This window comes from Channa argus, chromosome 23, assembly GCF_033026475.1.
Source record: "Channa argus isolate prfri chromosome 23, Channa argus male v1.0, whole genome shotgun sequence".
Taxonomy (NCBI): Eukaryota; Metazoa; Chordata; class Actinopteri; order Anabantiformes; family Channidae; genus Channa; species Channa argus.
In genome coordinates, this window is record NC_090219.1 from 2,633,119 (window position 1) to 2,661,105 (window position 27,987).

The 27,987-nt window shown below is 37.9% G+C and overlaps 2 protein-coding genes across 4 annotated transcripts in view; one reads left to right on the plus strand and one right to left on the minus strand.

Annotated features, from left to right (window-relative positions):
* The window catches only part of LOC137108371 (sodium-driven chloride bicarbonate exchanger-like), a 48,546-nt gene extending 24,746 nt beyond the window's left edge, over positions 1-23,800 (plus strand). For 2 of the 3 annotated variants that reach the window (XM_067492844.1, XM_067492845.1), the window contains 21 exons: positions 847-1,035; positions 3,393-3,481; positions 3,782-3,939; positions 4,095-4,182; positions 5,410-5,556; positions 6,267-6,367; positions 12,750-12,924; positions 13,123-13,256; positions 13,365-13,610; positions 15,278-15,383; positions 16,112-16,273; positions 16,735-16,848; positions 18,016-18,177; positions 18,282-18,533; positions 19,791-19,859; positions 19,956-20,129; positions 20,221-20,343; positions 20,428-20,492; positions 21,063-21,176; positions 21,490-21,527; positions 22,129-23,800. In XM_067492844.1, the coding sequence (XP_067348945.1) occupies positions 847-1,035; positions 3,393-3,481; positions 3,782-3,939; positions 4,095-4,182; positions 5,410-5,556; positions 6,267-6,367; positions 12,750-12,924; positions 13,123-13,256; positions 13,365-13,610; positions 15,278-15,383; positions 16,112-16,273; positions 16,735-16,848; positions 18,016-18,177; positions 18,282-18,533; positions 19,791-19,859; positions 19,956-20,129; positions 20,221-20,343; positions 20,428-20,492; positions 21,063-21,176; positions 21,490-21,502 (2,681 nt within the window). In that variant the 3' untranslated portion in view covers positions 21,503-21,527; positions 22,129-23,800. The remainder of the gene's footprint in view (positions 1-846; positions 1,036-3,392; positions 3,482-3,781; positions 3,940-4,094; positions 4,183-5,409; positions 5,557-6,266; positions 6,368-12,749; positions 12,925-13,122; positions 13,257-13,364; positions 13,611-15,277; positions 15,384-16,111; positions 16,274-16,734; positions 16,849-18,015; positions 18,178-18,281; positions 18,534-19,790; positions 19,860-19,955; positions 20,130-20,220; positions 20,344-20,427; positions 20,493-21,062; positions 21,177-21,489; positions 21,528-22,128) is intronic. The other variant, XM_067492846.1, reaches the window with a different exon arrangement.
* A 704-nt stretch (positions 23,801-24,504) lies between these two features.
* LOC137108375 (glucagon-1-like) lies at positions 24,505-27,932 on the minus strand. Its single transcript, XM_067492850.1, has 6 exons — positions 27,837-27,932; positions 27,636-27,742; positions 26,245-26,400; positions 25,649-25,765; positions 24,930-25,058; positions 24,505-24,851 (listed from the first exon to the last, which is right to left on the minus strand). Exons 1-6 carry the CDS (start codon positions 27,837-27,839, stop codon positions 24,827-24,829), a joined length of 537 nt encoding a protein of 178 aa, XP_067348951.1. The 5' UTR covers positions 27,840-27,932; the 3' UTR covers positions 24,505-24,826.
* Between the last annotated feature and the right edge of the window lie 55 nt (positions 27,933-27,987).

Consider the following 27,987-nt stretch of genomic DNA (forward strand, 5'->3'; position numbering starts at 1 on the left):
GGTGAAAGCCACTGATTAATATTTTTCTTGCTTGTGAAGACATGCTGCTTACACTCTACAATCAACGGTTCAGTCTGAAATTCTGGTTTGTGTTATTAAAAAAACTAAACATGGAGACAGTTTAAATTGTCCTGTCTTTAAAGGTGCAATGCAATAAACCTGCCTTGCCTTTTTAGCATGTTTTTATAGGGCCTTTTGCTTATCCTGTTAGGGTTGCCACGGCAGATCATTGTCCACATGTTGATTTGGGACAGTTTTTACGCCGGATGCCCTTCCTGACGCAACCCTTCCTAATTTCTACCGGGCTTGGACCAGCACTGCACAGCTTGGGAAGGGAATGTGCTGTTAGGGGTTCAGTGTCTTACCCAGAGACACTTTGACATATAGCCAGGACTGGGGATCGAACCACCGATCCTGTGGTTCCTGGACGTGCCTTACCAACTGAGCTACAGCCACCCCTCTTTTCAACATTATTTAATGAAAAATAATTTTAAAGCTTTGTAACAACATATGCCAGGTCAATAATGTTACCTTTCAACAGAATTTAAAAAAAGAATGGGGAATGCGTTTTAGTTTTTGAGGCCAGCCAACACAATGTTTATCTGTTTGGGGAAAATTGTGCTGTTGAAGAGATCTGTTCAACGTTAACAGATCTGTTGATCTGTTAACCTGGTTTGGTATGATTCGATCAGCAGAAGTGCTTTGCTTTCTGTTGAAACCAATTGGCTCTGTATTACTGGCTGCCATGCAGGAGCAAGCACAAATAGCTGTATCCTTTGTACATGTAGAATAAAGACTAATGGGGAAACCTATGTACTTCGCTGTGCTTCTATTTTTACTTCTCAGATATGGTTCTTGATCAGCATGAGGCATCAGGCACTCTTGGCCCGGATGCCAGGATCAGAATCCGCGAGGCCCTGCTCAAACAGCACCACCACCAAAACCACAAGAAATTGGCAAACCGCATCCCCATTGTTCGCTCCTTTGCAGATATTGGCAAAAAGCAATCTGAGCCACATTCCATGGACAAGAATGGTGAGCAAATTGCGTGAACACCCATCTACACCTACACACTCTTACGTTTATGTAATTTGCAAGAATATAGTCTTTTCTAGACTTTACTAATGACAAAAAATGTGCTTCTATGTAAATACTGTATATACGTATGTTTAATGTATAATGTTGTAATCCTTTGCATGTTTTCTTTCCAGTGTGTCCATACGTGACTTCCTGTTTTACTGCTATTTGAGATCTCATTTTCTCCTCTTGTTTGTGTTTCTCCATGTTTGTGTATGTGTTTGTTCTTGTTCTTGTTTGTGCTGTATTTCGCATGTGTTTGCATGTCTGTCATTCATTTAACCAGTAAATGGCCTTAATTATCAAACCATAAAATGTCCTAAAAAAAAAATACTACTCAAGATTGCACCACCCAACAAAGCATTTTGCTTTGTGGCATGGCCATGTTGTTAATGTTATGTGTCATGTCTGTCTACAACTCCAACACTATGTAAAGCTGACGCTCAAATTTCTTTCTGCTACTTTTCAGACTTAAATTGAAGTTGAACAGAATTATGCATATGTGTGGCAAAACAGGGCATGTGTAGCATACCAGTTTTCTTGATAATACGCTCCCCTTTTTTCCAAAGGTATGTTTGATAACTTGAAACTCTAGGAACATTGTCACTCATATTCAAAATGTATAACTCTAATTGTCAGCAATTACTAATAGTGTTAGCTGTTTACTATAAACTTAATAACAACAATAATCTTCATTTTGGTGCATTTGGGATGGCTGTTTAAATGAATAGTTCAACATTTTAGGAAATATACTGTATTTATTTGTTTTCCTACCAAGACCTGAATAAGAAGATTAATACCACTCTCACATATATATGTATGAGCTAACTATGGAGCTATAGGTTGATTATTATAGTCTAACACAAAGAGGGGGTGTGTGGAGCTAGCAAATCTTTTAAAGTTCACCACTTAGATTATGTTTCTTTGATATATGATTTATTCAATTGATAAAAGAAGTGTTAGGTGAACTACTGGGCCGATGGCTCCATCCTTATTTTGAATAGATTAGAGTGGTATCATTCTTCTGATCTAGCTCTCAGTAAGTAGAGAGGTGTACCTCCCTAACAGTATGACATTTTGGGTTTGATGAAATGACTAATCTCATATATGTCTGTTAAATATGGCTACAGCCAGCAGATAGTCATTACCGATCACTGGTTCTGTACAATAGTAACAAACTAGTAAATGATAAATGGTCTGCACTTATTTAGCGCTTTTGTACCTATTGGTACTCAGCGTGCTTTACATTGCTTCTCATTGACCCATTCAAACTCACAATCACACATACTCACACACCAATGGGGGAGCTGCTATGCATCTGGCTAACACGAGAGCGGGAGCAACTAAGTTGGGGTTCAGTGTCTTGCTCAAGAACACTTCAACATGTGTCTGGAGGAGCCGGGGATTGAACCAGCAATTGGGGGATTAGTAAAAATGTAAAATGTAAAATGATAGTTTACCATTTATGGAGAGTTATTACATAAAGAATAAAAAAGATCCAATATGTAGCTTGTTATGTAGTGTGGTTTAGTGTGCTGACAGGTGGACTATTACCTTTAGAGAGTTCCAGTAACTGTTCCCTGATCCTAGGCCTAGAGGCTGCCATCTCTATGTTCACATTTGGACATAGAGATACCCAGCCATGGGAGTGGTATCAGTCTTCTCTTTTAACTTACAGCAAGAAAGTAAACAAAATATATTTCCCAAAGTGGCAAACTATTTCTATAAAGATAGTACTTCAACACCTTCACCGAAGCAGCCAGCACCTGAGAAAACCAAATTTTATAGCTCTCCATTAGGTGCTTTTATGTGCTGCAACTGGTGCATTTAAATCATAAGAAACTGCTTGAACTGAAATTGTATGAGGAACAATCTTGGGCTCTGTTTTAGCAATACTAAAACAAACTCAAAACATAATTTGAAGCTATTGAAATGAGCACCAATGCATGCGAATTTCACATAAATGTGTAAAGATTGTACCTCACCTTTTACTTAAGTGGATTTGGAAATATTTTGCCTAAGGTTTACCTAAAACCACCACTGCACCACTGATATTGGATGATCTTAAACTAATTCACCTGGTACACTCTGAAAAAGATATAACATTGTATCTTTGTCACGAGGGCTAAACCTTTTCACCAATAAAGGTGCAGCACAACAAAGGGGTCCATTGTTATATAACTTTTTTCAGAGCGTGTAACTGTACCTTGTAGTTGCTCACCGGAGACTTTTGTCTCTCTGTGGGAAAGTAGTGTTGTGATAAGCTGAGCCTCACTTGAACTGACATGCTTTTACTTTTCTCTTTTGCCTGACAGGCCAGACAGTCTCACCTCAGTCCCAGCCATCCAACAATGAGGCCAAACAGGACGTCAGCCGAGAAAACAGTACTGTCGACTTCAGCAAGGTGAACAACCAGACCCACTGCTGATCCCTCTGTTGATCTATGGGCACAGATAGCTGGAATCATAACTAGTGCTGTATATTTAAACTGTGAAATGATCACTTTAAGCCTCTTGGCCTGGGAAACTGTTTTGTTATTCAGCAGGTTCAAATCCAGGTATTACTTTTTTCAAAGATTTGGGATTTTGTAATGTGCTCTTTAAATCAGCCTACCTCTACATCAAGCCACATTTTAATACTCTTATTTTTAGATAAACTATTTTTCCCCCAGAATTTAGTATAGTTTTTTTTTTCTGTCTTACAGATTGACCTTCACTTCATGAAGAAGATCCCTCCTGGTGCTGAGGCATCTAATGTCCTGGTGGGCGAACTGGAATTCTTAGACCGCCCTGTGGTAGCCTTCATCCGCCTGGCACCTGCTGTGCTGCTCAATGGCCTGGCTGAAGTTCCCATCACCACCAGGTTATCAACAAAATGCTCATCCTGAGATCTCTTGCTCATCTCCATTTTTTACTCTCCATATTCTGTGTCCGGACATATGATATGATAATACCTTAAATGCTTCATTAGAAAAGGCTGACTTTGACCAAGAATCTGTTTTCCTTTGTGTTGAACAGGTTTCTTTTCATCCTCCTTGGCCCTTTGGGAAAGGGTCCACAGTATCATGAAATTGGCCGATCAATTGCTACCTTGATGACAGATGAAGTGAGGCTTTTGTTGTTTGATAAGATAGAGCTGATTTGCAATATTTATTGTTACATATATTATAGATATATATCATAATGTACTGTAACTGAGTCCTAATAATAAGTTTGACATGCCATAAAATACCACATGTCAACCTGTTTCTAACATAAATGAACTAAACAAATGATCCAGAAATGAGCATTTGTATCTTGAAATAAAAACAATGATGCAGTTCATGGCACTATTCAGTCAGAAGCTGTTCATCTAGGCAGAAGATGGACCCACATGTCCAACATGATGAATTAGGCAACAAGGCTGAGTGGCTAGGATTAGGCAATACCGATGGTAGTAGAGAAAGTAGATAAATGTCAAATTACCAAAATGTAAAAACTGATTCATTTTAAATACAAACATTTTTTTTTTACACTGAATAATAGATCAGGTTTTAAAAACTGACCGAATTTCAATATGTCCCTGTAATAAGCAGTGGAGTACAAGTTTAAGATGCAACATAGTAAAGCACAAGAACCTCAAATATGTAATTACGTACGAAACGTGAGTAAATGTAGTTTCCACCTTCAAAGTATATTATTTACTCTAGAAAGTTTGATAAAGAGCAACAGGCACTAAAGATGTAGGTATCACAGGAAGTTTCAGGTCAAATATTTAGGGTCAAATACCCATAGCTGTATCCCTAACCTGGAATAATAAATATTGGACAGTTTTTCTGGTTATATAAGGTATTAGGGTATCGGACCTTTAACCTGTGTTAAATAGAGATCTGGGTATCAGCAGAGTGTAACAGGATTTCTCACAGTGCAGCTATGAGCTAATGTTACCATCATCATCAGAGCCAGATGTTGCCTTCTTTTCATTGGCAGCTGTCCTCTGGGATGTATGAAAATAGAAGAGATGTTAACCTACTTCATCATATATGGGAATGTGATTTTCTTTTCATCTCCAGTGTGCAAGAATAATACTCCTACTTAAAAAAGTAGTTGTTTTATACTGTTTATGAGAAACAGACACCTTGAAAACAGCCTTTTCCTCTGTGGATTTATTTATATGGTAATGTTCTAAATATTTGGTTTTTAGTTTCTTACCAGATACATTGATACTGTATTTAGTCGCTACATTTTCCACTGTAAATCAAAAGTGCAGCCATTCATCATAACATAAGAGCTAACTATTCAAACAATAACTACTGAAATCATTGTCTTTCCCTTTACTGTTTGTTCTCTGTAGATTTTCCATGATGTTGCATACAAGGCCAAAGACAGGAATGACCTGGTGGCAGGCATTGATGAGTTTCTGGACCAGGTTACGGTGTTACCACCTGGAGAGTGGGATCCCTCCATCAGGATTGAGCCTCCCAAAAATGTGCCCTCTCAGGTGGGCTCCTTTCTGCTTGAAAATGAGAAAAGATAGGACACTTTTTGTTTATTGTTGTTGCTTATTTGTATAGAATGACACATTCTATGGGTGCCATTCAAAAGCCACAAGACTTCTCATTTTGTGGCTGTGGTTGTGCAGTTTCTGAATACATCCCTGTGCTTTCATAATGTGAGCTCTTTCTGCATCGTAATGTCTGCTGAGAGAAATTTAAACATCTGTGTTCTCCTCTAATCTCAACTGTTTTGCACTTTGTGCTTTGAAGCCGCTCCCCAGGGTTCTGCTCTCAATCCTCTCTAAAACATTAGTTTTTAGAATACTTCCATTAGTTATTTTGGTCTACTTTGAAAAGTGATCCACCATCTTGTTTAGGAGAGAAATTTTGCAGAAGTACAAAAGCTAAAAAAATTGTGAGGTTGTTTCAGGTCTTGTTTGTCCTTTAGTCTTATTCATTAAGTTCCTTTGGTGAATTAATGGTCTACTACCGAGTTAGACTGCAATGCAGATCATTATGTACCAGAGTATACTGGATTCTTGGATAAAAAATCAATTATGTGTCTTTTAATCTTGATTAAAACTGCGTTAGAAATAACTTTTGGTGTGACTGAATATTTGACTTAGTGGGGTTTATGTGCAATGGATCCTTGTTATTGTGCATGTGATGTAGACCAATAACATCCTGTTGACTGACAGTAATCTTAATCACACAGGAAAAGCGAAAGATTCCTCCCGTTCCCAATGGAGTGACAGATCTTGGAGAGTCGGAGGAACATGGAGGACACGGTGGCCCTGAGCTCCAGCGTACTGGGATGTAAGTGTTAGAGACACACACCATGATTTGTGAAATACAGCCTGAAGCTCTCTCAGCTCATCTTTGTCCCAGTCTTCCTGTCGCCTGTTAGCTGCCTCCCTGTCCCCAAATGATAAATTTAGCTCTCTTAAGGAGCAGACTACTCTACTGGTGCATTATCATTCCTCACACATTAACTCCACAAAGAGCTTTGTTTGAGTCTGACTTCATTATGAGTTTAGATTTATCAAAGCACTCTATCCCACACATTAAGTCACTTTCTTTATTATTGCAACAATGTTAAATTATTAACATGTTATTTTGTGAGTCACAAAGAATGCACCCTGCACCATGATCTTTACATCCATTTAAGTACTTACACTTAATAATTTTGTCTAACCTGTACTTGATAATATTTTATGGTATTTTAAACTTACACTTAACACTATAGTTGAGAAGAAGATGCTACACTTTATCCCCCAGTACATTTATCTGACATCTAAGTTACTGCTTAGTTTAAGGTCTTCTATTCATTATCATAAAAAGATTCTATTTCAATTCAATTCAATTCAGCTTTATTTATATAGCGGCAATTCACAACAATGTCATCTCAGGGCACTTTACAGAATAAAGTCAAGATTATTATCTGCCTTGACCGGTTGGGGTGAGTGGAAAGTGAAGAGAGAAAAGAAAAGAGCACCAAAAAGCAACAACAAAACATCTGGCAGGTTGGTAGGACCAGTAGCTGCATGCTGGAAGACACACAGCTTGAAAGCCGGGGACACCTGCAGAAAGGGACAGAGAGAGGGGGACAGAGAAGGACAAAGACAACTACGGGAGAAAACAGTTAATGAAATACAGTGGTGACAACTGCAGGGTGAGAGGAGAAGCATAACTATAACTAACTAGAAAAGGCAATTTCCAAGGAAATTACGTGGGAGAGCTGTTAAGTCGCCCGGTAGAGGCCGACCGCTCAGAAGCTGCTGAGAGCAGAGGCGTTTGTACGTTCAAAGCCGCAAACGCTGAAGAGAGATAAATACAAACAAAAAGAGAAAGAAGAAGATGACAAGAAAAAGAAAAAATCCAAAATCCCAGGAAAAGTTGAATTCAGAAAAGAAAAAAAGTAGAAAGTAACAATGGAGGAAGTAAATAAGTAAAAAGTTGATATTTAAAGTGTAAAGAAACAGAAAAAGAAGCAAAGTAAAAAGTTCCTATTGAAAGTGTAAAGAAAAAAGTAAGAAGTGAAAAAGCAACAACTTGATTAACAAAAGTGGAAAGAAGTAGTAAGAAACAAAGGAAAAGGTAAATATTCCCAAAGTTAAAAGAAACAAAAAAAGAAGCAAAGTAAAAAAGTTGCTATTAAAGTGTAAAGAAAAAAGCTAGAAGTAACTACTTAGAAATGAAGGAACCATTTTAATGCTGAAAAACTGTTAAAAAGTTGAAAAGAGCTTTTAATTTGAAAGTGTGTTTCCTGTCTGTGTCTGTGTGGTAGTTTGTGTGTCCACTGTAGGGAGACTTCAAAACAAACTTATTTTAGCATTTAAATGCTAAATAATTAAAATAAGAACGATAAAAGGCTTTTATTTTGAAAGTGTTTCCTGTCTGTGAGGGTGTGTGTAGGGAAACTTCACCACAAAGTCATTTTAGCATTTAAATGCTAAAAAGTGGATAAAATATTATGAAAGGCTTTTATTTTGAAAGGGTATTTCCTGTCTGTGAGGGTGTGTGTCTGTGTGTGTCTCCACTGTGTATGTTGAGGGAGAAAAACTCAGGTAAAGTGTGTGGACACAGCTCTGAGGCTGATTACATGACGTCATGCAGCTGTGTCCGTTACCATGACAATGACTGCTGCCCGCTGCCTGCCTGCTGAGTCATGTTAGCCAAATGCAAAGGCAGGCTGGAAAAGTGCTGAGACTATGCCTCGCAAAATGCTCAAAATATGAAAAAGTATTAGTCCTATCGAAACAATTCAAAAACTGTGAGTGACAAAAGGCTTCAATGAACACACTGATGTACTTTATTTGAAGATACTCCATAAAATGAAGGCGTGGTGGCGATTTTAAAACAGCCCCCCGTTTGTGATTTGATTAGAATTTAAGAACCTCTGTTATAATGGGCTCCAATGGGAGTTTCAGCCGGCACTCTCTCTGCTTCTGGACACTTGGAGAAAGAACCGTCAGTCCTGTGACTATGAGAGTTACATTTACTGAAAGAAGACAAAAATACCTACATTCTGATGTATAGTTTGTTTATGTAAGATTAAAGTTGACTGAAGGAAAGAAGGAAAAAAGTTGCTAAAAGTGGAAGCTGAAAAGTTAGAGTGCGTGTGATGTCACCCACTCTAGCTGCTCCAACATTCCGCAATACACACTAATGGAAAAGTTGAAAAAGCTCCAAAAGTTGCCTAAAACTAAAACTGCGATTATTCAAAAAGTATAAAAGATAGAAAGAAGCTGATCCACCCAGAAAAAGTTGAAAGGGACTAGACCCGTATAAACTTTAAATGAAGTTTCTACTCCAAAGTATGACGACACAAGAGGCAGATGAAAAGTGGCAAGTTGAAGGGAAATTTTAAGTGCCTTCCATTCATTTTCTATGGGAAAAAAGTTCATAAAAAGTGAAATATAATAAAAAGTATAAAAGTTATTAATGAGAAAAGTAATACCACCCCTGTCCTAAAAGGGACCTACGTTTAGGAAGTGGAACGAAGTTTCTACGACAAACCGTCTAGGACTAGATAGCGACCGAAAAACGGGCTATAATAATAATAATAATAATAATAATAATAATAATAATAATAAAGAAAAGGATCTCAATAGTGTGAGAGCTGTGCTTACAGCTCTCCCACTAATAATAATAATAATAATAATAATAATAAAGAAAAGGATCTCAATAGTGTGAGAGCTGTGCTTACAGCTCTCCCACTAATAACTAGAATGGGCATTTCCTGCAGAAAATGCGTGTGATTGCTGAAAGCCAGCCGCTGCACCTGCTGCAGCCATCGCCGAATCTGCAGCTCTGAAAGTTGTAGAAGCAACAGGCAACACTGTAACATGTGTAGTTTTTTAAAATATTAAACAACTAGTGAAAGCTCATGAAACAATGAAGAAGTTTTCAATTGTTATTCACCAACTCTCCAGCAGATGGCAGCCTGTCCAAAGGAATCAACTGTTGCCATCTTGCCCTCTCAACACTAATGAAGTTCTGAGGATAAAATACCAAAAAAAAAAAACACCCACAATAGCGCCCCCCAGTGGATAAACGTTTAACACGCGTGTTTAGGGCAGTGTCCTGCACATATTTGTAAAGTTTCATTCAAGTCAGTCATTGCATTAGCTTAAAAAAAAAGATCGAAACAGTTGCAGTACCGCGAACGGCCGCCAGGTGGCGCACGTGGTAGTACTAAAGGCCCTGTACAACATAGAAGTGAAATCAGAAAAAAAACAACAATTTTTAGGAGTTAAAAAACGAGTTAAATAACTGACCACACGGTGGCGCTAGAGAGCCCACACTGTAACATGTGAAGCATTTCATCATGGGGCATCATGAGTCAAAGTTTCATAACAATATCACGTGTAGTTTCCGAGATACAGCCATGTGAAGATTGCTCTCATAGACGGCAAAAAACTAATCATACAAATATTCATAATAATTATTGTACATCAGCTGTCAGCCCACAGAGTAATACATCAACTCTCCTAACTGTACTTAACATGTTACAGTTGGAACCATGTTTCTAGCTGTAAGCGTGTAGGAGTAGTAGCATGTCAAAACAACTAACATAAACATGCTGATAACTGACCACACGGTGGCGCTAGAGAGCCCACACTGTAACATGTGAAGCATTTCATCATGGGGCATCATGGGTCAAAGTTTCATAACAATATCACGCATAGTTTCCGAGATATAGCCGTGTGAAGATTGCTCTCATAGACGGCAATGCAAAATAAAAATCATACAAATATTCATAACAATTATTGTACATCAGCTGTCAGCCCACAGAGTAATACATCTACTCTCCTAACTGTACTTAACATATTACAGTTGGAACCATGTTTCTAGCTGTAAGCGTGTAGGACTAGTAGCATGTCAAAACAACTAACATATACAGGCTGATATCTGACCACACGGTGGCGCTATAGAGCCCACGCTGTAACATGTGAAGCACTTCATCATGGGACAGCATCCCACAAAGCTGCATCATGCTACCATGTGTAGTTTTTGAGATATTGCAGTTTAAACATCACTCCCATAGACTTTCCATTCAAAAAAAAAAAAACTCTCCCACTAACTATAAGCTTTATCAAAGAGGAAGGTTTTAAGCCTAGACTTAAAGTAGAGAGGGTGTCTGCTTCCCGTATCTGAACTGGGAGCTGGTTCCACAGGAGAGGAGCTTGATAGCTAAAGGCTCTACCTCCCATTCTAATTTTAGACATTCTGGGAACCGCATGTAGGCCTGCATTCTGAGATTTAAGTGGTCTACTGGGATGATATGGTGCGATGAGGTCTTCTTTATATATGATGGAGCCTGACCATTCAGAGCTTTATATGTAAGAAGCAGGGTTTTAAATTCTATTCTAGATTTAATAGGAAGTCAATGGAGAAAAGCTAGTGAAGGTGAAACATGATCTCTCTTGCTAGTTCCAGTCAGAACTCTTGCTGCAGCATTTTGGATTAATTGCAGGCTCTTTAGGGAGTTACTGGGGCATCCTGAGAGTAGGGATTTAGAGTAGTCCAACCTAGAGGTAACAAATGCATGGACCAGTTTTTCGGCATCACTTTGAGACAGGATGCTCCTAATTTTGGCAATGTTCTGCAGGTGGAAGAAGGTTGTTCTAGAGATTTGTTTTATATGTGAGGTAAAGGACAAATCCTGGTCAAAAAGGTTCCAAGGTTCCTTGCAGTAGTACTGGAGGCCAGACTTATGCCATCTAGATTATCAATATGGTTGGACAGCATATTTCTGAGATTTTTGGGCCCAAATACTATGGAAATACTATATTCTGAGGAACTAGGCCCCAGTTATTCGACATGGTGAAAGGGTCCCCTTTCCCCCATAGCCTTAGGTCCCTTAGACAGAAAGAGACACAAGACGACTATAAATGAGGCATTTTTGTGGTCATATTGTGTTTCTTTTACTTTAGTAAAATGCTACTGAATATGTTTATTAATCTAATGGTGATGATTTTGATATAACACATAGTAACACTGTTGGCTAAGATATTTCCCCAAGTTTCACTGGTGCATCCACTAAAACTAAGTAGTTGTTAGGAAGAACTTGGGACAGACTATTGACAAATCTAGTCTAAGAATTTGCAAACAGCTGGTGCAATCCATTCCATATGTAGAAATGTTTGAAGAAACATGCATTTAAGGATTAAACCTCAAAATGCGCCTGTAGTTATTGCCATTCTTTTGAGATTTAGAGAGAGAATAAAGATAAAAAAAATGTAATTGTCATCAACCAAAAACCACCTTATCCCTACCAGGACATTCTCAGCGATACAATGAAATGATAGAACAGTGCTCACACGTGTTCATCTCAGAGGTTTAGTAGCGGTGAAGTGAGTGATGCGCTGCTGCTGCTGAGCTGCAGTATGCTGCAGTATACGCTCTCATCCTGGCTTTGTTTGGCCCAAAGCCCAGTCTCAGCTATCAAACTTACTCTGTCCACCACTCCCACCTCCTGGGACATGGCATAGCCGCCTGCTGCTCAGACTGAAATAGGTATAATGTCCTTTCCACTGTTGCCATAGCAACATACCAGCCAGCTTACCACTACAGAAAAGAGGAAAGCATGAGTTGACGTGTGCACACATGCACACATACAAACACACACACAGGCACACACACTCGCCCCACACAAACACATGCAGTACAGAAGTAGTCTCAGACAGGAGGCACTTTGCCCCTTTTCAATATTTTTTCTTGTGGTTCCCATGAGTAACTGTAGTGGAGTCTGTCAGAGGTCTTCTGCTACAGTGGGTTCAAACATTTGTTCAGCAGCAGAGAGAAGCAGAGTGTTGTACCCCAATACTACAGGCAATAGTTTGAATCCATTAGACATTTGTATTTCACATTACATTAGTATTACAACATTATACAGTTCTTGGAAGCTTTTTCCACTACTAATGCAAATAAAGCTGACTGTCTTCATATTGAATGGAAAAAAAAATATCTGCATTTAAAAGCAAATTTCTCAATTCCTTTAATATTGTAAAGAACCACAATGAAATATACTTATAACATCCTTTACTTATGCTAGTCTTGGCCTTATTCAGCTGAATGTATTTTTAGCTTTTGCAAAATACAGTTCACATTCACTGTTTAGTGAATAATGTAAATCATCCTAGGATGACAGAATCTGCAAAATGTCCCCCATAACAATACTGTTTCTTCACAGGATTTTTGGAGGGCTCATCTTGGATATCAAACGAAAGGCTCCTCACTACCTTTCTGACTACACAGATGCCATTAGTCTGCAGTGTCTGGCCTCTTTCCTCTTCCTCTACTGCGCGTGCATGTCACCTGTCATCACCTTTGGAGGACTCCTGGGCGAGGCCACTGAGGGACGTGTGGTAAGTAGCAACATATTTTTTGTTCACAAGAAACTTACACCCAAGTTAATATATTGCACTGTATTGTGTATAGTGGTTTAGAAGTCCGATTTTTAAACATATATGTGTGAAAGCAACTAACAATAAAAATCAACTTGAATGCTACAACAGTAACATATGTTTGATTAAACAAACTAAACTTTATTTCCTGTATTCCAGAGTGCTATTGAGTCCCTGTTTGGGGCCTCCATGACTGGAATAGCCTACTCTCTTTTTGCTGGTCAGCCCCTCACCATTCTGGGAAGCACAGGGCCTGTTCTTGTTTTTGAGAAGATCCTCTTCAAGTTCTGCAAGTAGGTTATGTTTTGTCTGCTTTTGTTGTAGTTGTAGTTTCTATTCAGATGGTAGGGATGCCATTTTCAGTAATGTATCCTACTTTTTTCTCCTGCGTTCTCCCTCAGGGAATATGGCCTTTCCTACCTCTCCCTTAGGACCTGTATTGGCCTGTGGACAGCCTTCTTCTGTCTACTGCTGGTGGCCACAGATGCCAGTTCCCTTGTCTGTTACATCACACGCTTTACTGAGGAAGCTTTTGCTGCACTGATCTGCATCATCTTCATCTATGAGGCCCTGGAGAAGCTGATCCACCTGGGAGTGCATTACCCCATCAATAAAAACAACAACCTTCAGAAACTCACACAGTACTCGTATGTGCACTTTACGTAATTTTACTCAAAAAAGCAATTTTTCTTTTGTTATTTTTGTCAAACTCTGAAGCCGAGTGCTCCTTCTGTGGTTTTAGATCTGGTGTAGTGGACAGCAGGGGATGCTGACATTTAGATTTGTAGAACGCCAACAGAATAAGTCATTTCAAATAGATGGCTGAACATTTAGTACATGATGTGTAATAGAATATATGGAGTATTGACTAATAAATATATGCACAAAGCCCAAGCAGATGTATATGCTTGTTTTGCCCCTCCAACAATGAATATACCAAATTTAATATCATACAATTCTAGTAAATCCAGCAAATCTTTATAATGGAAAAGTCAGTTTGCATCAATAGAATTAAAGGAGCTATCCATTTCTTCTGAGAACCTTGTTTTATTTTATTTAGTTTTTCTTTTATCAGGTTTGTAGGCTCTCAGTCAGACAAACGAGGGAAGGTAAACGTGGAGTTTCTCTGAGCTGATGAGTACAAACAAATGGTTATGCTCGAGCATTTTTATCTCGGTTTACCAGCAGCAGAAAGCTTCAATAAGCTGGAAGCTCATGAAATTGGTGAGTTGGTGCTTGTTGACAAGCCACCAACTCACAGGACTGTCACAAAACTGGTTTGCCCATTTTCAAGTGAGTGGGATGACATAGGACATTGACATTAAAGGGTGGTTTTCCAAAATCTTTAGAGAGTTCGACCCAACTGGTCCACCGCTACAACTGTCCAGCATATTGAGTTCATCCTCTTCATTCTGGGTTCAACAGTTTGGATGCCCCACCATGTTTGTCTGATCTGACCTCTTGTGATTTCTGGCTCGAGGCCAACATGCTTGAAAAATTTTTGAGGATAGCAAACATGTGATGTGAGTGGTGAATAAATAAGGTTATGTAGAGAAAAAGGGGTTATCTCTTTTATTTCTATTAAAGTTAGTTTTTAAATATCAAACACAGAAGAGGGGAAGCTGTAGCAACATGGTTCATATATAGATATCTAACTGGGGTATTTTGTTTTTTGAAATTTAATAAAACAAATATGACCCCTGGTTAATAATTATTAATTGGTTAAACAAAAGTTATCCTCTTTTAAAAGATTACACTACAATTATGACACAGTTTTCCCTGTCATTATATGCAAATGTGCTTTCCCTTTTGCAAAATAACTCAAAGTCAGTCTGACTGTTCTTTGATCTATAACATCATGAGTTTCTGGAATGCCTAGCTGAGGCGGACTAAACCGGTCGAGGCTGCCTCCCGTGACCTTAAATAGGATAAATGGTAAAAGATAATGGATGGATGATATTTCCACCTGATATCAGTTAACTTCGGTGTACAGAACTGACCTACTTCTAGCAGTGAAGTTACAGGCAGTCAAAGCCTGAATGTTGGGCATTTGTTTTCCTGCTCAGCTTCTGTAGGTGACTAGTCACTGTAACATTATTACAGACATTGTATTATGTGTTTGTTTTTTGTTTTTTTATCTTTACGAGATAATTATTCATGTTATAATCTACCTGTACAACATACTCCTCTATAAACACAAATATTTCTGACTGGACATTCCCATTTTAATTAATTACTTAGAAGTTTACAATATTAGGATCTGAACATCAAAAAGTTTTTTAATTTTAGTAATTAATTTAAATATCCTCTACAGATGTGTTTGTGTGGAGCCCCCGGACCCCAGTAATGAGACCTTGCACTTCTGGGAGGAGAGAAACATCACAGTCTCACAGATCAACTGGACCATGCTGGAGGTCAAGGTAGGGACACCTTTACATCTGTAGGAAAAATACGGTATCTTTGGGCTAGAGATACAATGAGAGAAAAACTTTTTTCTTGGGATTAGATAGACTTCTGATGAAGAAGATCTGGATCTGTATCTATAAATCAAAGTGTTAACCTGAGTGAAGGAGAGAAGAGGAAAAACAAGCAGAGGACAAGAATGACTCACAAACAAAGCATTAGAGGAAGTTGGGATTATGTCTTACAGTCTGGCACCACATTGTATCTCACTTAGCTCATACTTTGATCAGGAAGTGTCAGGAAGTAGGGTGAGATTAAGAACATGTGGGCAGGATTTCAAAGGATTGTGCTGTGTGGAATAAGCGTAGAGATGCAGTGTGAGGAGTGGATTCTCTCAGTGTCAATGTCATAAATCTGTCATGCCAGTAGTGACATACTTCGTTGCATGCACAAGTGACAAGGCAATTTGAATTGTATGATATCTGATGAATCATGTTGTATGCTTTAAATATCTTACAGTACCAAAATACTGTAACTACACATTCAAACCAGCATTGAATGAACTAGATTGGTGGTGTTCAAAAATCACTAATTCAGTCATTACACCGACATCCATCATCACCTCCACTGTCCCTCTGATCATTTCTAATGGCATCCCTCTTCTGCTTCGGCTCACAATTCTGATTATTCTCACCACCCCCATCATCATCATCATCACTATCGCTGTGGCGTCTGGTGCCAGTAGGAGTGCGAGATGTTGCATGGTGAGTTTGAGGGCACTGCCTGTGGTCCTCATGGTCCCTATATCCCTGATGTCCTCTTCTGGTGCGTGGTCCTCTTCTTTTCCACTGTCTTAATGTCCGCCTTCCTCAAGGAGTTCAAGACAAGCCGCTACTTCCCCACTAAGGTAGGTGTTTTTTAACATTTACCCTCATAAAATGCAAACACGTATTTACGCCTACATATAGAGATATGTTTTACCAGGGCACTGAAGTTACACTGACACGTGTTAAAGTACCATAGAATATGCTGACATCTATTAGTTGTTTTATAATACTGCAAACATTCTGTCTATGGCCTTTCTATATGTCCCATTTCTATGATTTCACATTGAGATGACACTCATGAGCGTAATATGTGGCGTGATCCATACGCAGTAACCTGTAGTATACAAGCGCCACCGTGTGGTGATGAGGGCCACACTGTATTACTCAGTTAGATCACTCTGATGTAGGTAAAAAAAAACTTTCATGCATGATGCACAGCCAGTTAGTAAACAGTTGTGTCACTTGCTTTCATTACAATGAACAATATTTCGCTTTATCATGGATTTTGTCAAAAAAGTGCATATCTACTTCTTTCTTTCAGGTGCGGGCCATCATCAGTGACTTTGCTGTCTTCATCACCATTCTTACTATGGTGTTGGTAGATTATGCTCTGGGGATCCCATCACCTAAACTTCAGGTCCCCAACAAGTTCAAAGTAAGTGCAGATGAAAGCATCCCTTGAAAAAAGTAACAATATATTCACTTGTCAAAATTATATATATATATATATATATATATATATATATATATATATATACTTTTTATATACTTTTTATATACCTTAGTACAGTAGCTTGACAACAATATACTGTAAACAATTACTGATTAAAAAATATTTTAAAGTGATGATACTATATATTTAAAAGGTGTCCTCAAACTGTATTCCACAGACTAAGATAATAGTTAAAATGAAATTAGCAGCTTCTTGCAATTACATTTCTGATGTGCATCTGTGGCACAATTATTCTCTGACACCAAATTACAGTATCCATATTGTAATGTTGTTGTTTTTTTTTAAAGAGATTTATGTGCATAGGAAGATGCAGAAGAGTTCTGTTTTCAGCAGTTTTTTGAATTTTGGGAGAGAGTCTGTTGAGCGCGCAGAGTTTGGTAGCTCGTTCCACCATCGTGGGATCATTGCGCTAATGCTTTTAGTGAGGGAAAAATGTGATCAACTATGTATGAAGCAGTTTAGCAGCAGACAGATAAGTATGCTCAAGGTGACCTCTGTCTATTTCATTTTGTGGCTGATTGGTGTTAATTGAAAACCACATTTTTCTAATTTTGAGAAAGAATACACATTAATGCAGAGGATTTAAATGTATCTTTAATATCACTATATCTGTACAATACTGAGTGGATTAGAAACTTAAATGCTCTTGCATACAAAAAAAAAAAACACTACAGTATTTACAGTCAAAGACAAGAGTGATTAAACTATTTATGTTTAACTGTTTATTTGTAATGTAATTTCAGTACTTAAAATATTGTCTCTTAAAATATTAGGAAACAGTTGATGAAGTGTAAAAAAACCAAACAAAACAAACAAACACAATTGTCAAAATGGTAAAAAGTCCCATACAATTTCATTAATAAAGAGGTTCACCGTTTATGTTAAAGTGAAAATAAAATAAATGTACAGTAAATCAGGTTATAATAATGAATCTGATCTAATATGATCGTTATCTACAATCAAAACATTGACAATGAGAATACATATTAAAAATAAATAAGTAATAATGTAAATTGACAGAAGGAAAGTGCCAGATGACTGTCTATGCTATTACATATCTGACATACAGTATTGTCTTTTGTCCCTTAGCCAACCAGAGATGATCGTGGCTGGATTATAAACCCTGTAGGGCCAAATCCCTGGTGGACTGTCATCATCACTTCCATCCCCGCTCTGCTCTGCACCATCCTCATCTTCATGGACCAGCAGATCACAGCTGTCATCATCAACAGGAAGGAGCACAAACTAAAGGTATTTAAACACTTTAAAATCCCAAAGAACCTCTTTATAAAACAGTGGCATACCTTGCTTTATTAATGTTTTGATAATGACTCAACTATGTTGGGATCCTGCAGAAAGGCTGTGGCTACCACCTGGATCTATTTGTGGTGGGGGTGATGCTCGGTGTTTGCTCAGTCATGGGCCTGCCGTGGTTCGTGGCAGCCACCGTGCTCTCCATCTCCCATGTGAACAGCCTGAAGCTTGAGTCGGAGTGTTCAGCCCCAGGAGAGCAGCCCAAGTTCCTTGGCATCCGAGAGCAGCGCTTTACAGGCCTCATGATCTTTACCCTGATGGGCTGCTCTGTTTTCATGACCTCTGTGCTGAAGGTCAGGGGAGAAACCCAGAAATGTGTCGTTATGTGTTAATTTGTGTTCTTTCTGGTGAAAAAACATAAACTGTAAACACATGTAATATATATCAATAGCATTTCTTTACAAACTACACAAATGAAATAATATATGGTAATTAGTTGCTAGTGTTTTATTTCTTTTTTTTTTGCCTCTGTACTGTTGACAGTCTGGCCAAAGAAATAATATCTTCAAACTTGTCAAACAAAAGTGTCGAATTTTGGTCGATTTTGGTCGTAAAAGGTCAAAGTCACTGTGACTTTACGCCCATCTCAATTTTGTAAATGTTATATCTCAGGCCCTGAAGGAGTTTCTTATAATCTGGCCCAAATTACCACTTGGATAAACTGGTTTATTTTATTGGTCCATCTCATCAAAGCAATATCTGTGCGAGGCTGAACAGCAACAGAAATAGAAGCTTTATTATTGAGCAAATGTACATATTACAATGAAATCTGTATTGAACCCATCCCCCCGCGGGGAGCTGTGGGCAGCCATGAGCAGCACCCAAAGGGCTACCACAGAGCCTCTTGCTCTGGTGCGTGACACACCTGGTCCATGGGCTGGAATCTACAAGACTTCTGCATCCCCACCTGATGCTTTACCCATTGAGCCACCAGCTCGCTGTATGAGAAGCAGCAGATTTTAGCCCAGTTTTAATGTCAGTGGAACATGGGCCTTGCGACATGGATATTTAGTATTGGACAATAGAGTTAAGTGGTCAGAGTTAGGGAAAGCTGTTAATCTAGACCTAGAAACATTATAATATTTCAATTTTAGAAAAAGTTAATAACTTAGACAGACTAAAAGTAGATCACCTTGCTGGCATGTTTGTCTGCAACCAGGTAATTCTCATTTAACTGGTTGATGAAGGAACATAACTGCAAGGCAGTCATTCTAGTTGTCTATTAGCTTACTGTAGTTTACAGCTTTGGCCTGTTGGTCAAGCTGATAGTGCCCTCTGCTGGACTATGAGGCGATCTACTTAAAAAGCCCATCATTTGTCAAATTTAAACAGGTCCTTATGAGCTTTAATGCATGTGTAAATATTATACTATACACGGAATATATATGTAGCTGTCTTTATTAAAGTTTGAACATTACCCAAATATTAGACTCATTATCATTTACTGCAGGACATCAGAGCAAACTGAATGAACCTAATAAAGTGTCAATTTTAAGTTGAGATTTACGTACAGGTGCCTATAATGTTGCAAATATTCTGTGTGTCTCCAGTTTATTCCTATGCCTGTTCTGTATGGAGTTTTTCTGTACATGGGGGCCTCCTCACTCAGAGGTATTCAGGTGAGTCCACACATCATCTTCTTGTATTTTTACTAAAATATCTATTTCAGGTAAGGTGCAGGATGAATGGTTACATGTCTGTTTTCATTTGTGCAGTTCTTTGACCGTCTGAGGCTGTTCTGCATGCCAGCCAAACATCAGCCAGACTTCATTTATCTTCGTCATGTTCCCCTGAGGAAGGTCCACCTCTTCACAATCATCCAGCTCAGCTGCTTGGTCCTACTTTGGGTCATCAAGACTTCCAAGGCTGCCATTGTATTCCCCATGATGGTAACCTAAATGTATTTGTGTGGTTTATTTCATGGATTATATTTGTGGACACAATGCATATGACTGTTGATATGCATTTCTGCCGCTTCAGGTCTTGGCTCTGGTCTTCATTCGGAAGCTGCTGGACTTCATCTTCACTAAGAGAGAACTGAGCTGGCTGGATGATCTAATGCCAGAGTGGAAGAAGAAGAAGCTGGAGGATGCAGCGGAAGAGGTGCAGTTATAGACCAGGCTTTTTATGCTCATGTAGCAGCTATCCATGCAGTGTCTAGATTTTTCCTTTTGTCTCTTTCTTTAGGAGGAACACAGTATTATTGTAGAAGAGGAAGGCATTGTACAAGTGCCACTGGAAGGGCATTACAAGTAAGGCAGTTTTATCTTTAATCAGATGCTGCAGTTTGGTAGCCCATGCTTTCTGCAAAAGCCATTTTGTCCGTCTGAATGACAATTTCTACCTAGCATTTTGGAAGGTGACATACTTGATCTCGTGGAGTTTGTATTCAAGGTGCAAAACCTGGTGTGATGACCAATAATGAAGCAGCCTGTACTGGTAAAGCTGACATCAGCCTTCCCTCTCCTACACCAAAGTAACTTGTGATAATATATAAAGTACCTTAGAACAAAATAAACATTTGGAATTAAAGCTAAAATATGTACTTTTAGAAGTAGTTGCTGGGATGGGCAGAGGGGAGCAGATATATTGATTGTCACACTTCTAGTTACTTAATTTTCAGGAGATACACTCTGTTATTTTAACTTTTCACCTTGAAACCAAAGCGTGAAACTAGTGCTTTAGTAGTTCCCCTTTGGGAAAATTACACTTTTTGCTTTTTAGAAAGAAATACCAGTGCCATAGCAGGTACAGAGTGTGTGAAAAGAAACCTGCTATTGACAGGGACATAATACTTTCTGTCATGTGATGTGTTTCTGAAGGAGTGACCCGTCCACAGTGAACATAACTGACGAAATGTCTAAAGGATCATTTGGGAATGTGTGGAAGAGTGTCAGCCCTGCTGAGAGCACTAAGAAGGACCCAAGCGTTAAAAGGTTAGCCTCCTTAATCATATAACACTCAGAAATCCAGAGCACCAACACCAATACCTCAGAAGGCTTGTTTTAAACAGTTTGATTCCCAACACTAAGTGTATTTCTAGTGTCTAAGACTAGTGTGTTTGGGTGGCAGCTGCTTATTGTTGAAAATTTATGGATCATTCTGTTTTTATATTTCCAGTAAACTGATGAGAGAGTGTGTTCAGATGAAAATGTTTATGTACGAGCAGCCTTGCCCTTGCAGATTTCCCACAGAGTAGACTAACATAGTATCTCCTGCCTGCTTCTCTCATTCCATTCTGCCCCTAAGCTCCCCTTCCTAACCTCTCAGAAGCTGATATCCCAAAGGTAAGTTGCTCCCAGTCCCAGTCTCAGTCCCTGATTGTTGCATGATAAAAAAATAGTGCTGGTCTGTTGCTGCAGGTGTCCATAAAGAGATTACTGAAGAAATACTGAAATAAATCAGTAACTGAGTAAACAGCATGGCGTGGGTGTGCATGTTACTCCAAGGCCCATTTTTATGATGTCAATGGCGGCATGGTTTGCAAAATTAATGGCACTAGCAATAAATCTTAGTAACAGGTCACTATGTTGTATTTGTCTGTGTCACAAGACATTAAAGTGTTAGGGCTGACTCCTAATAGGCTTCATGGGACATACTGGACTGTGTGTGCATGCTGCGTGATCTGGATTGACTAGGCGATTAACCCTTAGGAGTCTTGACCTGTGTTTGGAACCTTTTGATTTTACCTTAATATACTGTACCACAAGATGTTTACCATTGCATCAGCCGTGTGACTTAATGATCGTAAACTCCTAAGGGTTAATTGTTTAACTCAGCTATCATTGCCTGTGCAATCTGCATGTGAACATAAAGTCCCTTCACATATAAAGTCATTTACATATCTGCTTTTAATATATGTATATTTTTAAAATTTCTTTTACATAGTTGTTCCAGTAGTGGTGAAAAGCGACACAAGCGGAGGCGGAAGCATGAGAAGAGCCTGGACAGAGAGACAAGTTTGTGATGACATGTACTGATGGTGCCACTGCGCTGTCAGTCAGTAGATGAAACAACTCAAATTTGATACCGTGCCACACTCAACCACCTTTGTACTGTGCTACACTGTGTTTTTTTGTCATGTAAGTCTGTGCAAGTTGTGTAAAAAAAAGATGTACATCAGTGTTTGGAGATACCAGCAACAGATGGGAGACAGAATTATATGACACTTACAGTAACTGCTGTGTCAATGGGCCAATTACAATTTTTAAATCAACTTTATTTGTATTTTGTATGTTTGTATATATTTTTCCAACAACTGTAAGTTGTCCTTTTAAAAACCTGCCACAGCAAACCAGTGTGAGTTTTGTGTGCAGTATAATGCCACTGCTGACTTGAAGCACTTCACAATAAAAAACCTTCACAGTATATATTTGCCATTAATGACAATATTTCCATGGTATCTCAAAGAGTTGGCTACCTAGCAAATCTAGTACATTTTTTGAAAGTATTAAATATACATTTTATATATTCTGTAAATGTAAATGTTTTTGTGAAAGTGACAGCTCATATCACTTCAGGGTCTTCTCCATAGATATTTTGTATTTAAATGTGTCTCCTCCAGTAAAGCATTTCTCCAACCAATTAAAGGAAAAGCTTCACATTTTGTGAAATACACTTACTGTCTTTCCAAGAACTAGAGAAAAAGATTGATTCCACTCACATGTTTGTCCGCTAAATGTGAAGCTAAGTTTCATGTTTGCAGCACAGCCAAAAGAGACATATCAATCTTCATTTTTAACTCTTGGGAGCAGATCTAGTAGTAGGTGTATTACTGAAAATGTCATCCTATTTCCTAAATGACAGTATTGTTGTGGGCAGCTTATTGGAAATGGACATTTTCAAGCTAGCATGGCGATATGGTTTGGGAACTTTAAGTATCTCTTGCTACCTGGCCTTTGCTTTTTGTAAAAAAAACCTCTTTACAGTGGCTGTACTGTAGAGAAGGCTCTATGTACATGTATTCCACCTGCATACTCTTGTCATCTTGTCAGTAAGTGTCATCCATGGACATGTGATCTCCTTTCTAAATGACCCTCAACGTGTTAGCATCCGAAGATAATTGTGTTTGTTTTTTTGGGTTTTTTTTTTTTTTTAAACCTGCATGATGGTGAAACTGTCTTGCTGCAGGTCCACGGTTACTTCTAGAGATGCAATAAATACTTTTTTTGTCTGGAAAGGGCAAAATACATGGTAAAAGAATCTTAATGTACAATACATAGTATATTTTATTCATGTAAAATGCTAATACTCTACTAACATGACGTCAATGTTGGAGGCAGGATTTTTGTTGTACAGTAGATGTTCTTTTCCTATTGTCTTAGTGATTGTTTTAGTTGATTAGCGAAACTAATATTTGGGTCAAAATTATATCAATATCAAATATTTTGACCACTTTTGGAATTCTGCCTTAAATTTGGTAGTGATAGTTGTACACTTTCTGTTAAATAATTTAACTCACCTGTATAGAGTTTAGTTCAGAACCAATGTTCAATTGTAATTTGTTTCATGAGAGAGAGTGAGTGAGTGAGTGACAGCATAAATAAAGATATAAAACTCTGCTGCGAATATGTAATGTTTTATTGGTCACCGTGGTTGTTCAGAGGTTGCAGATGTTTGAGATAATTTCTAACATGGCATACTGCACTCACTGTGCTACTACATACACAGTAGTTTGTTTCTCTTTATTATACCCTCCAGCACTGAATCACACTTTATCGCTTTATATCAGTTCTTCTTATTCTAGGTTCTGAAGCTACCCACTGCTGATTACCTGGATTAGGTGTCTTCACTCAGTCAAAAGCTGGAAGACACCAATTCACTTTGTCCCCCCCAACTCCCAGTTGATATGGTATCTTCCAGCTTCTGACTGATTAAAAACACCTGATGCAGGTAATTAACAGTGGATAATAGGAAAACAAGGAGAGCAGGGGTTTTTGAGGTCCATGATTGAAAGGCAAATCTATCTATCTATCTATCTAGATATCTATATATATCTCTATCTATGTATCTATCTATCTATAGAGAGAGAGAGAGAGAGAGAGAGGGAGATAGATAGATATCTATAGATATATCTCTATCTAGATAGATAGATAGATAGATAGATATACATATACCTATATATATATATATATATAGAGAGAGAGAGAGAGAGAGAGAGAGATACATATCTCTCTCTATATGTGTATATCTACATACATATATATAGAGAGAATCTGCATATGATGTTTACAGATATGTTACTCACATCAACACATACATTAACAATGCCCATCTTTCTACTACAAAATTAGACTAATAACAAAAATACGCAATGAAAAACTTTATTGTGCAGAGCAAATCAATAACGTTCAATGAAGACCACAACTTTGTTTTTTCTCTTGGTCAACCCGAGATTTTATATTATTGTTCTTTTTTCACCTAAAAAATATATAGAAAATAATTTAACTTTTTAGAAAAAAGAGAAAAAAGAACGTAAATGATTAAATATAGTGTTGACATAATGGCATACAGAGCAGTATGGCTTTCTCTTCCTCCTGAATATGGCTTTGTATGCAGCTTACAGGGGTGGTCCTTAATGAGTGTCTCACTGATCCACTTGTCTTTTTTGACTGCAAAAAAAAAACATGACTTATGAATGAAATCACATTTTTGGCAGTTATCAGTTCAACCATATGATTCAGCTTTACCTATTTCCTGAAGGTTTAGAGTTCATGACCCAGAGTAAATATTCCTTGGCAGCCAAGGAGTCCAGCACCTTGTTCACATCACTGGTGAAGCTTCCATCAACATGTCTCCTGCTGAGCGCTTCATCCTGTCTGAGTATGTACACAGACACACAATCTAAACACTGCCCGTTAGGGGGTCGGGAAGCCCACCATGAGGAAACTTGCCATTTGAAATCTAGTAATTATTGTGCAGTGCTCTTCTAAAAGAAAATCTCATTTTTGTTATAGTTAAAGACAAAATCATTACAGTTGATGTAATGATATTATGATTGGTTCATTGTGTTGCAGTATGGCTTTTAAAATAAAAAAATATATACTCATCACAATTCTTATACCACCTGGTGATTTTAGGACAGAGTTTAGCATTGCCATGATCGACAGGTGTCAGAACACATTTGTCTTGTAATGTTGTGGCTGATTGGTCTAATCATGTCGTACAATAATCACACAGTCTGGAAACATATCAATCAACGCAGTGCAACAATTTCAGTTGATTTATTTTAGCACAACCACAGGAACTGTCAGGAAACAAGTGAAAGGCGAAAACAAAAGGCGAAGTGGCACAAGAAGCAGTTGATTGGCTCTTTGTCTCTCTTGTCATGGTGGAATCAGACATAGGTAGGCTGTGAGAGTTTGTGGTACTGTAGGAAGAGGAGGAAAAGCAAGGACGGATAGCCTACTCTCTTCTGACTTGTCCAGACTTGAGCTTGGCAACAAAGTCTTTGATTGCCTGGTCCTTGAGGTAGGAGCTAACGTCGCTTGTGAAAGTCCCATCTGCATGGCGCTTTTCAGCAGAACTGAAAACACACAGTAAGACTTTGTGAAAACAAATGTTTTGTATAATAGATATTCTATATTATTATATTTAGCTTTAAACAAATTTTGTAATATTTGAACTTTTTACAACCAGTGTCACCAATGACATATTTGCTCCTTTCAGATTTTTATGCATATAAATGTTTGACACTTCGATAGGTTAACTTATCGAATATTTCTCAAACAGAAAAAATAAATAACTGAGAATTCTAAATTTCATCTTCTATTAATCATATCATGACCCCAAAGATTTATCTTGTGGCCCTTTTGGGAGGCCCAACCCTACGGCTGGGAACCGGTTTACCTACCTAAACTACCTCATCAGTATTAACAACTTAATGATTTGATTTGTAATAATGTGTCTTATTACATCTCTGTACAAGATTATTAATGCAAGACTTGTAACTAAGAGTTACACTGTTACACTAACGTCACGATCAGTTTTGATCACCACACTGACCCGCTCCTCTTGTTGTTCATCAGCCACCGAACAAAGTCCTGTGCCTTCCTCTCCTCCAGGTATTTGCTGTAGTCATTTGAGAATGTTCCTTCCGAGTGTCTCTTCATGCTCGACATCTCTCTCGGCTCATCTGCTAATGTGTCCTCGGCCTCAAAACTGCAGTACACCAGGAAGCACACAGGTTGTCAGTTACAATCAACTTAGGTTTTCTTTACTACAAATCGCAGTTACTCTTTTTTTCTTTCTTCTGCAACAGTGTGAAGCTTATTTGGAAAGATTTACACTTGTCAGGAAGAAAATGATGGTGCTATGGAAAGATAGTATTTGCAAGAAAAAAAAATTGACTCGTAATAAATTAAAAAAAAAAAAAAAAGCAAAAATATTTCCCAATAGCACTTACAAGTCTATAGTGTACTGTTAAACTGTTATGCATTATACAGTTATTTAGCTTTATTGATGTAAAGAGGGTCGAAAAGATAATAGAAACACCTGTCAGTATAAGGTAAAACAGTTTAGATGTACCACAAACTACATCTTTTAAAATAACTAAAGCAAAACCTTAACAAACCTCAACAAAAACTGTCTGATTGCATATACCTGATTCTACATTGATTCATTCCATTTGTCTAAACGTGTACTAAACTTTTGCCTTTTCATTATTTTTGCCTTTTCATATTTAATTAACTTTTCATAAATTGCTCTTCTCAAAAAGGTTTTAAATCTGGCATTTCACAACACACAATAAAACTCTGAATAAAAATAAAATCTGCATTCTTTAAAAGTATCCGTTATGCAATGTTTAAACACCATGATTTTGACATTAACATTTGTGATTTGTCCATTACACTTAAGATGATATAAGGTGATGCAGACAAATCCTATTTTTTTTTCTCGAATCAAAAAACAAAAATGACAAAAACAAAAATGCTGTATCTGTATCTTCCAGCATGTTTTCACCACAGGTTTGACGCCCTGTTAATTTTTAATGTTAAGTTTTTGCTTCATTCCAGTTTAGTAATTTTTATACAGACTTCTAAAATTTACTGTAGTTTAAAAAGTTATTTCCCACATTTAATGGCTTCATAATCCTTAATGAAAGAGCAAATAAGAGGATGTGTATCATTATTATAGGTATATAATATTTAAATATTTGAAATGCAGTTAAATATTTTAAAAAATTGCAATAGTTCTTTACATTCCAATATGCCTTTGTTCTATACCTTTTTTAATATACTTTAATATTTTTTAGAATTAGGGTTAAAGTAATAATTGTTTTGTGTATTTGTTGTCACAATTTACCAATTGTTTGCCTATTGCTGTTTGATTTTGGATCACAGTCCACAGTAAACAAAGAACCAGAAACTCATAAATTTTAGATGTAAATTCTGTACCTTAAGCTGTCATCAACCTCATGCAGAAGAACCTGCCAGCTGCTCTGGACAAAGCTGAGTACCAGGAGGATTCCAGTGAAAGAGTGGATGCTTTTCATGATTATAACCTTTGCCACAGAACAGAACACACAGGCATAAGCATTTAAAAAATACCTTGAAAAAAGGTGTATATTGGATCAGAAAGCTGAAAGTACAACTCACCATTTCTTCGTTCTTTCCAAACAATGCTGCTGTTAGTTCCTCTGCTTGTTGCTGCTGACTGTATCTAACTCTCTTTTACTATCTGGCCTTATATAGTGTCATATGGGCAGAACGACGAGTCTGCTTAGGTGGGTCAATGTGCCGGGTCCAC